Source organism: Dipodomys ordii, unplaced genomic scaffold (assembly GCF_000151885.1).
Source record: "Dipodomys ordii isolate 6190 unplaced genomic scaffold, Dord_2.0 Scaffold91, whole genome shotgun sequence".
NCBI lineage: Eukaryota > Metazoa > Chordata > Mammalia > Rodentia > Heteromyidae > Dipodomys > Dipodomys ordii.
Window position 1 is genome coordinate 4,343,160 of NW_012267307.1, and position 11,055 is coordinate 4,354,214.

At 48.8% G+C, this 11,055-nt stretch overlaps 1 protein-coding gene across 1 annotated transcript in view; it reads left to right on the plus strand.

Moving 5' to 3' along the window:
• The window catches only part of Atp9b (ATPase, class II, type 9B), a 181,862-nt gene extending 171,064 nt beyond the window's left edge, over nucleotides 1–10,798 (plus strand). Inside the window, exons 25-28 of the mRNA XM_013026118.1 lie at nucleotides 3,776–3,833; nucleotides 4,852–5,055; nucleotides 9,474–9,506; nucleotides 10,647–10,798. Of these exons, the coding sequence (XP_012881572.1) occupies nucleotides 3,776–3,833; nucleotides 4,852–5,055; nucleotides 9,474–9,506; nucleotides 10,647–10,783 (432 nt within the window). The 3' untranslated portion in view covers nucleotides 10,784–10,798. The remainder of the gene's footprint in view (nucleotides 1–3,775; nucleotides 3,834–4,851; nucleotides 5,056–9,473; nucleotides 9,507–10,646) is intronic.
• Nucleotides 10,799–11,055: the final 257 nt, after the last annotated feature.

Here is an 11,055-nt window from a genome sequence, read left to right on the forward strand (position 1 = left end):
TTTTTTCTTTTTGCTTATGTGGTGCTGAGGAATCGAACCCAGGGCCTCAGGCATGCAAGGCAAGCGCTCTACCACTGAGCCACCTTCCCAGCCCAGTAAGTCCATTTTAATATAAAGTTCTTCCTTACTGAAGAATTACAGTGATAAGTGTGAAGGAATGAGATGAACAAAGAGGCAGCTAAAAACTCCCACCAATTTCGATCATTAGTTACAAACAACCGCAGCTTCATAGTGGAGACTCCAGCAGATGCTACCTCAGCAGACGAATCAGTTCACATTATCAGTGCAACAGAGCTCTGTAGAGAAATGATGTCAATCCCACAGTGTCTTTTCCAACTGTCCTTTTGTTAGAAGGCAGCCCAAGACTAAGGAACAGTCCACAAGCCCCACTGACTGGTGGTTTTAAGGAGTGTCCAGTCCTTGAAAATGAAGGATGAGGAGCTGGCCAGGTGCTACTAGCCCCCTGACTTTGTCAGTGAGGGATACTTGTTAGGACCTGGAACAAACTATGGATAACTGGTGACAGGTGTAGTGACATGAGGCCCACATGGGTCAGTCACTGCTCTATATGTGAGTCTGCAGCCTCCTAGCCAACCAGGGGGTGGCAAAACAAAGGTTAAAAATGGCCATACCCAGGAAGAATTGCCTTCTTCAGGTTAGTACTGTTGTGTCTGTCTTGTAGAACTGCAGTCTTTTCCTTCATAAGTTTTGAGATTTCCTCAACTACAGTGTGTCCCTACCTCCAGCTAAGTGCAGAATAACATGGGTACCAAGCCACCAGCAGGCCATTTCTAGTTTTTACCTGAGGGGTCAAGGGAGCGACAGTGGCCAGTTCACTTACAAGGGCTCTTTCTATGGCACTGCCATGACCATCAGTCTCACCCTTCCACTCATATTTTCCCTTTGGTGAGTTTCCATTCACTTCCTCTCATTTTTTTGTCAGCCCTATATATTATTTCTGCTTCAAACTTCTACCCCCAAATTATTACAATTAGGGATTCGAGAAAAGCAATCTTGGAAGGAATCAGAGAAAGTAAGTTGAGGGAGGAAGTAGGCTAGAAGAGAACAGATGATACAAATGGTTATAAGCAGGACAGAGGGAGACCCAGTGCCCCTAAGAAGTGGAATGTCCCACCTGGTCCCAGCACTAGTGAAACATATCTGATCATGTGTACAGAACATATCTGTCCGTGCATGATTATGTGTGCATCTGCTCATGTGTGATCATTGTTATAAACCATCTGCCCACATATGATCATGTATACATACCATTTCATGTCACTGTACTCAACACAAGTGTTGCCCACAGATGTTTGTATTCAGCTTTTGTGTAACTATAGACACATGCCTATGAGCGTGTCACTGTAATTACACATGTTACCATAGCTTGCGTATCATCTGCTTATGTGTGATCAGATATATGCCAACATGCATGTCGCCAAAGCCTATACATAAGTTACCTGATACACATCAGCTTCATATCATTGCAGTGTACATGTTACCACAGCATACCTGTAACTTACCTGTGTGTGATCATAGATGCATGCTGAAGTGCATGTGTTACCTATATGCTTGTATGTGACCATAGCAACAGGCAGTGTGCATGCCACTGCAATCTGCATGTGCATTTACCACAGTGTGGTACTTAACAATTATTAACAGTTTTATTCATCTCAAGTTAGACTAGCCTTTCCTAAAATTATTAGTTTCATTTTTTTACATTTTGAGTGATACGTATTCAAAATTTGCTTTCCAGTAATGTATATTAATGATAGGATTTATTTCTAGTAGTGTGCATGTTTCGTTTTATGGCTTATGCAATCAACATGAAGTATATACCATCATCATTTCTACTTGATAGAGGAGGAAACTGATGCATACATATTTAGTCAGGAGCCAAGGACTGCAGGTAGAGTATGGGAGGCAGACTAACTCAGAATCCATTTAAACAGCAGTCCCTATTAGACCAGTGGTTGGTACCTGAACAAGTAAGCAAGACCCTGTCTGAGATGAGCAACAGACATTTGGATCTGAGAAGAGCAGCTTTATGAGTTCCCTGGAATTCATGGTAGATAAATTGCTTCTGTGAATAAAGTATTTGCGTCTTAAATGTGAGATTTCTCCTCTCTGAGCTAAAGTCAGACCCATTAATAAGCATCCACACTCAGGAGCCAGTCACTTAGGCTTATTTTTCTTAAATTATTTTATTTATGGTTTTAATACTCATTCTGTTGTGTTTTCTTTTATTGATCTGCAGTCCACTGGAGACAGGAGTCACCTGTGTGCAGACTCCATGTGTGCCTTCAGCAAACATCTGTGTTTGCACTCCCAACAAGACAGGGCACAGACACTGCTTTAACTTTCAACAACCATATTGATAATTATTGCACATACTCGGCCAACCTCCAGCAAATCTGACTACAGAGTAAACCGCTTATCTCTTACATCAAGAGATTAAAGTTAAATTCCTTTTAATTCCTGAAGTAAAATGAGCCACGTATTTAATTATAGTTAAATTTTATAGCCAAAGACCAAACACCCACTACTGGCCAGTCTGAGACATGCACTTGGAAAATAGAGATGAAAGGACCCTGCTTAAGCTATGTTGGTGGAACATGTGGACATTTTTCTGCTATTTCTTTTAATAAGCTGCAGTGTGCATTTGAGTACCCATACATTCCCATGTAGCAGAGACTAGGACTCAGAGCCACTCCACTGGGATTCACTCATGTCCAAGGTAAATGCTTAACTAGAAGGTTGCATATGGTTACAGCTCAGTCCCCTGCCTTTGCTAACCTCCTCAGGACCATAGCAAGGCTGTTCAGCATACATATAAGCATCCTACCAGCTTCCAGGCTTGATCCAGGGACTCAAGTCTGGACTCAGGATGGCATTACCACCACACGTCCCTGCAGTATGTCCTGGGCCCCTGTGATGGCACTTGTCAGAGTACCCACCCTGAGGGACTCTCCCCAGAGCTTTGGAGTGGTCAGTGATAGCACACGCCAAGTACTGCACAGGAACTCCAGGGAAGCCCCATGCCCCAGGTCTCCTCCCATGGAGTGTCTGCCTGATTAGAGGCCATACTGCTGAGAGCAGAGGTGACAGCATGAGCTCAAGGCTCTGGTGGCCTCTCACCTGGCCTGTGCTAACCCATTACTAGGGCCTCCCCTGGTGTAAATCACCTGACAGTTCTCCAGCACGAAGAGTACAGCTGGTATACCTGTGACTGGGCTCCTTGCACTGGAATTCCATTAGTGCACTGTAAAGGAAGGCCAACCAGGATATCTGGCCCACAAATGCAAACCTGGGTTCACGTGGAAACGCAAAGCCTCGTGCATAAGAAGCCATTCTGTCTCTATATGATTTACTTACATGACAGCTTTTCCTGAACGGAAACTCGTTTTTTACTGTAATTGGCATGCCTCCTCCTTACAGAAGAGCTGTTACCTTGGGAGGGGAGCAGGAAATAAAAGGAGATTATTCTTATCACAAAGGAAATCTAGGTTACTCCTGGTTAGTTGTTCATCTATAGACATAACTTCCTCAGCTACTAGCACACCAAGGAACATATCGCCATGGCTTGAGCGTCAGCACATCTTAGCCAACCATGGGCACTGCTATACAGCATCTGCAGGGCCCAGGCCATAAGATCAGTGGGACAGTTCATGGTGTCAGGCCCTAAGGCTTTTGAGAAGCATCTTGTTCCTTGGGAAGCTGAGAGTCAGGTGGCAGTCTGCTCCACTGAGGAGATGGTTCTACTGTTTGTTCCTAGGGAAGATCCCTGTCCTTCAAAACCTTCCTCATCTGGGTTCTGATCAGCATCTACCAAGGTAAGGCGGGTCCTGACCTCACTGAAACAGTGGGTTTTTTGTGGAGTTTTGGTCGATTGGTTTTTTTGGTTTGTTTGTTTGTTTTCTTGTCTTAGCAATAGCATTTGCACTTCCAGCTTAAAATCTCATCAGCAGTTAAATGTTGCCTTCTTTTTTCTTCTTCTTTTTCTTTTTTATTGTGAAAATACTGTACAGAGGGGTTACAATTACATGGGCAAATAATGAGTACATTTCTTATCAAGCATTGTAGCCTCCTCCTTTGTTTCCCATGCCCATCCCCTCCCCCCCTACTCTCCTCCCCCCCCCCCCGCCCCCACCAAAGTTGTAAAGTTCGTTTTTTGGCATAAGATTTGTTTGTCTCATTGTTGCAATGGGTTCACTTGTATCCCTAGTTAAAGGGATTGTTTTTTCCCTTCCCCTCCACAAATTATAACAACATCAAATACAGTGAAAGCCTTCTTTTTTTTATCTTGTAAATTGATACTCTCACAAGGCACATTGGTTTGTTTTCTTTGATACCTATTAGCTAAAAAGTGGCCCGTTTTTAATTAAACATTAGTCCAGAAAACTGTAGCAAGCACCTTTTACTTTGTGTCCCTGCACAATGGTTTTCTTTCATAGAATGATGATAGCAAGGCTTTGGGAAGTCTGAATTACAAAACCAGAAGGCATTACCACTCTGCTGGAATTCTAGAAAGCGAAAGGCTGTTGCAGACAGAGTTAGGGGACATGGCAGGGATTCCATGAAACGCCTCCTCTTCGTTGACACCAGTCCAAGTGGCACTGTGGCTCTTTCTGCAGATATTGAAGAGTTGGTGAGCCTCTGCTGGACACACCTGGGTGAAGCAAGTGCACATCTTATTTTACCCCAAACCCATGTCTGTCCATGAGAAGCGTGTGTGCCTGATCCCTGTCTTAGGTGTTCAGAATGGCTCGTTTCCGTGTTCCTTTTCTTGCTGGCTTCCCGTTGGTGGGAAGAGCTGACTTGTAACAGGCCGCTCTGCCCGCTGTCTTCCAGGTGGCATTCTCATGTATGGGGCGCTGGTGCTCTTCGAGTCAGAGTTTGTCCATGTGGTGGCCATCTCCTTCACCGCGCTGATCCTGACCGAGCTGCTTATGGTGGCACTGACCATCAGGACCTGGCACTGGCTGATGGTTGTGGCAGAGTTCCTCAGTCTGGGCTGCTACGTGGCCTCTCTTGCTTTTCTTAATGAGTATTTTGGTAAGTCGTTTCACAGTTTTCCGGGTCCTTATCTAACATTTGTTATTGTTACTTCTTAAAACATTGTTTGAGCTCCCAGAACAGAATAGAATTCATATTAGAAAGTTTCATAACAGAAAAGCATATTTTTGTGACAGATAAAATCCTTGCAGTGACTTTCAGAATTAGGATCTTTACCATCTTGCCTTTTATGAAGATGTTGGAGTTGTATTTGTTTCCAAGAATGCTTCCCACGCCAGCTGTGCTGTTTGTACTGCTCCAAGGCAGGCACTTAGGAGAGGCAGCCTGGGCACAGAGAGACACCTGTGCTCTGCTTCTTCCCTGGGCTGTCTACACTGGGACACACTTGCTTCAGCAGCCTGGCCAAGCACCCCTTAGTGAGGGGGAACACTATGTTCCACACCATAGGGTCTGCGCTGTCTTGCTGACCAGCCCGGCCCACTCTGACACCAGCTGAACTTGAACTACATCTGGACTTGAACTCCCTAAGTCCGGTTCCTAGAAAGAGAACCATGGGAGAGGTGCCAGGTGGGTGCTGGACATGGGGTGAGAAGGTTGTCACTGTCACCCCCCATTAGCACTGTTGTCTACAGTGGAGAGGGGATTAGTCAACGAGGTTCCGACTCCATACAACTGTGTCACTGCTTCCCAGCAGAGGCCAGGGCTCCCTGCATGGCCTGACAAGCCTCTGCATGTCCGTGTTGCTGACCCTCCTCGGGCAGAGTGAACCGTTAGAATCCATCTGGTCTCTGCCCACATACCGGCAATCCTCTGTCTCCACCATTCCAGGACTTCCCTTCGCACACCCCATTCCCTCGCTCACCTGGTTAAGATGAGGAATGACAAAGCTTATGTCATAATCCGTTAGTCAGATGACCCCAAGTCATCGCCAAGTTGGTTAATGTGCTTCCTTATAGTATGGTTCGTAGGGATTTTATGTGAGTCATTTCGCATCTGGCCTCTTGGTTCATGGAGTGTGGCCAACTCCCCATCTCCTGGGCAAGAAAAGAAAGGAGGCATAATGCAGCCTACATCCCTGGTACACATGAATACAGCCTACATCCCTGGTACACGTGAATACAGCCTACATCCCTGGTACACGTGAATACAGCCTACATCCCTGGTACATGTGAATATAGCCTGCATCCCTGGTACACGTGAATACAGCCTACATCCCTGGTACTCATGAATACAGCCTACATCCCTGGTACATGTGAATACAGCCTACATCCCTGGTACACGTGAATACAGCCTACATCCCTGGTACACGTGAATACAGCCTACATCCCTGGTACACGTGAATACAGCCTACATCCCTGATACACATGAATACAGCCTACATCCCTGATACATGTGAATACAGCCTACATCCCTGGTACATGTGAATACAGCCTACATCCCTGGAACATGTGAATACAGCCTACATCCCTGGTACACATGAATACAGCCTACATCCCTGATACATGTGAATACAGCCTACATCCCTGGAACGCATGAATACAGCCTGCATCCCTGGAACGCATGAATGCAGCCTACATCCCTGGTACTCATGAATACAGCCTACATCCCTGGTACATGTGAATACAGCCTACATCCCTGGTACACATGAATACAGCCTACATCCCTGGTACACATGAATACAGCCTACATCCCTGGAACACGTGAATACAGCCTACATCCCTGATACATGTGAATACAGCCTACATCCCTGGTACATGTGAATACAGCCTACATCCCTGGTTCACATGAATACAGCCTACATCCCTGGTACATGTGAATACAGCCTACATCCCTGGTTCACATGAATGCTGCCTACATTCCTGGTATGCGTGAATGCTGCCTACATCCCTGGTTTGTGTGAATACAGCCTACATCCCTGGTACTCATGAATGCTGCCTGCATTCCTGGTATGCGTGAATGCTGCCTGTATCCCTGGAATGCATGAATACAGCCTGCATCCCTGGTACTCATGAATGCTGCCTGCATCCCTGGTTTGTGTGAACGCTGCCTGCATCCCTGCTTAACGTGAATACAGCCTGCATCCATGGTACACATTGGCATGTGGCCCCATAGCCTGAGCCTAGAGCCAGTACTCTTCCTGACCTAAGATAGGTTCAGATTTTCAAAAGACGAACTATTGCACCTCACCCCTGAGCTGCCTTCCTTCACCATGACAAGAGTGCATCACTATTCTGGCAGTTGTCAGAGAGGCACTGTCCTAGACAGTTGTCACACGCGTGTGTGTGTGGTGAGGCGTCGTCCTAGACAGTTGTCACACGCGTGTGTGTGTGTGGTGAGGCACTGTCCTAGACAGTTGTCACGTGTGTGTGTGTGTGGTGAGGCGTCATCCTAGACAGTTGTCACACGCGTGTGTGTGTGGTGAGGCGTCGTCCTAGACAGTTGTCACACGCGTGTGTGTGTGGTGAGGCACTGTCCTAGACAGTTGTCACACATGTGTGTGTGTGTGTGGTGAGGCGTCATCCTAGACAGTTGTCACACGCGTGTGTGTGTGTGGTGAGGCACTGTCCTAGACAGTTGTCACACGTGTGTGTGTGTGGTGAGGCGTCACCCTAGACAGTTGTCACACGCGTGTGTGTGTGTGGTGAGGCACTGTCCTAGACAGTTGTCACACGTGTGTGTGTGTGTGTGGTGAGGCGTCGTCCTAGACAGTTGTCACGTGTGTGTGTGTGTGTGTGTGTGGTGAGGCATCGTCCTAGACAGTTGTCACATGTGTGTGTGTGTGGTGAGGCGTCATCCTAGACAGTTGTCACACGCGTGTGTGTGTGGTGAGGTGTCGTCCTAGACAGTTGTCACACGTGTGTGTGTGTGTGGTGAGGCACTGTCCTAGACAGTTGTCACACGCGTGTGTGTGTGTGGTGAGGCACTGTCCTAGAGAGTTGTCACACGCGTGTGTGTGTGGTGAGGCGTCGTCCTAGACAGTTGTCACACGTGTGTGTGCGTGTGTGTGTGTGTGGTGAGACGTCATCCTAGACAGTTGTCACACGTGTGTGTGTGTGTGTGGTGAGGTACTGTCCTAGACAGTTGTCACACGCGTGTGTGTGTGTGTGTGGTGAGGCGTCGTCCTAGACAGTTGTCACACGTGTGTGTGTGTGTGTGGTGAGGCGTCGTCCTAGACAGTTGTCACACGTGTGTGTGTGTGTGGTGAGGCGTCGTCCTAGACAGTTGTCACACGCGTGTGTGTGTGGTGAGGCGTCGTCCTAGACAGTTGTCACGTGTGTGTGTGTGTGTGTGTGTGTGTGTGGTGAGACGCCGTCCTAGACAGTTTCACACGTGTGTGTGTGTGTGTGGTGAGGCACTGTCCTAGACAGTTGTCACTTGTGTGTGTGTGTGTGTGTGGTGAGGCGTCCTAGACAGTTGTCACACGTGTGTGTGTGTGGTGAGGCGTCGTCCTAGACAGTTGTCACACGCGTGTGTGTGTGTGTGTGGTGAGACGCCGTCCTAGACAGTTTCACACGTGTGTGTGTGTGTGGTGAGGCACTGTCCTAGACAGTTGTCACACGCGTGTGTGTGGTGAGGCGTCGTCCTAGACAGTTGTCACACGTGTGTGTGTGTGTGTGGTGAGGCATCGTCCTAGACAGTTGTCACACGTGTGTGGGGGGGGGTGAGGCGTCGTCCTAGACAGTTGTCACACGCGTGTGTGTGTGGTGAGGCGTCGTCCTAGACAGTTGTCACACGCGTGTGTGTGTCTGTGTGTGTGGTGAGACGCCGTCCTAGACAGTTTCACACGTGTGTGTGTGTGTGTGGTGAGGCGTCGTCCTAGACAGTTGTCACACGCGTGTGTGTGTGTGCGTGTGTGTGTGGTGAGGCGTCATCATCCCTGCACTGTGGATGGTTTGTTTCCTTTGGGGTTCGTGGGCTGCAGCTGTGGTACAGCACAGAGCTCCAGAGCTGTGGCCAGTCTGACCACACCCGGGTCTGAGCATGTAGGTGAGAAGCACAGAAGTCAGTTACGCATTAAAGGGACCTCACACAACACATGCCGGTGGCAGGTAGGAAAGAGCTGCTTTCAGATTGGAACAGCACGGCTGCGTTCCTGTGTGGTCGTGAAATGATCCATTAGATATCTGCAGAGAAGCGCTTATGTATTTTTAAGGCACTTCATTTTAATAGCACGTTTCTTTCCTTCGACTACGTACCACAAAGTGTTAAAGTGGCAGTGGGCTGGCCTCGTAGACCAGCGTGCCTGCCCCAGGCGCTCCACATCCTGAGGGGGTCCGTGGGGCATCTGAGTGCTGGCTTCTAAGTCAGAGATTAGCTGGTGGTGGACATGAAGGGGTTAGAGCCACACTTCACACAGACACTTTTATTCCTTTTTAATGTATCTCTTTAGTGGGTAGCTAACCACTGTGATGTCTCCTTATCCTTCATTTCCTTATTCCTGTTTTCTCTTGGAACAGGTATAGGCAGAGTATCTTTTGGCGCTTTCTTAGGTAGGTGAAATTATTTTTTTTAAGAGTCTAGAAATTCAGCAAAACGGTGTTGACAAATATGTTTAACTGATTTTTAAAAAAATCTTCCTCCAGTCACTTCCAGCTGATGGCCACGAGCTCTCGCTCTGCCACCACCCGAGTGAATGGGCTTGGGGTCCAGGCTCTCCCTCCCAGAAACACTTGGGCCAGCTTCTGGCAAACCCTGGTGTAATCTGTGACCTGTCCTCTATGGGCCCTGTCCCCAGTAGAGACAGCACTTGCTTCCTCGCATCCTTGATTTTTATACCAGTCTAGATAACTCCTAGTCAAGGTCTTTTTTCTTCCATCTTCTGAGAACAATCTGAAAGGCTTTCTGCGGTATGCAGAATAAACTGTACTGATGTTGGGTTTTTCACGTGTCTCTTCTCATGGGGCTCGTTGAAATAGCTCTCCACACCAGCAGATTCATGAGCATGTGAACAGAGAGTGCCGGGGGATGGGCCAGCAGAGCACTTAATTTAGGACAGGTTTGCCTAAAGTGGGATGGGGTGGCCTGCCTGCCCTCTCAGGGACTCCAGAGGCAGCGGTCAGCAGGACAGCCTGGGCACACGTTAGCAGAGTAAGTGGGGTGCGGCGGTGGACTGCACACTGTGATACCAGCTACGTGAAGCACTGGAAGGACTTCAGTCTAAGGCTGCCCTGGGAAAACGCACTGAGAAACAGGGCAAAAACAGGCTGGAGGTGTGGCTCAAGTGGTAGAGGGCCCTGAGTTCAAACCCCAGTGCAGTCAACAAAAGCAAGAACTAGGCATGTCTGAGCATTTGTGTCCTAGGCCAGGAGCTGCCTCCTGCCCCTGCTGCCCCAAGTCCATCCAGGTCTGCCTTACAAAGAGCACCGGCCCAGCCAGGCCAGCTCTCCAGGTCCTCCTGCACAATAGTGTCCTCCAGACTGTGGTTAGAGCCTGCTGAGAGTGCATGGTGACACCCGCGAGTGCAGCCATTACTGCTGTGCTGCTAGCGTGGAGACAGCTCCAGGCTCCGAGTGTGCCTGCAGCTCCAGTGTGGCAGTGCTGCGGCACGTGGCCTGGGCCCATGGGCAGCTGGCCTGCAGTCTGGTGTGTAGCTCTGTGACTGACGCTCCGTCTCCTTCACCTCCTGACAGACGTTGCCTTCATCACGACCGTGACCTTCTTGTGGAAAGTGTCAGCCATTACTGTCGTCAGCTGCCTTCCACTCTACGTGCTCAAATACCTGAAGCGAAAACTGTCCCCCCCCAGCTACTCCAAACTGTCCTCCTGAGGGTGCAGGGCCCAGGCAGGATGCCCTGCGCTGGGTAGCGTGGGGACAGGTGCTGCTGGGGCCTCAGCTGGCCCTCCTCCAGCACCGTCTGAAGTGTTCTGCAGGTCCTTCTGTGGTGAGATACTGGGGAAAGCCATGCCTTTCTACACAAGATCACGTGGTCACTGGAGGTGCCCGTGTGCTCGCACCCCACCCTCCGCAGGGGACCGCCTACACGCAGCCCACAGTGGACACGGCCGTGAGTCCTGCGTATAAGGAGCAAGCTCTTCATG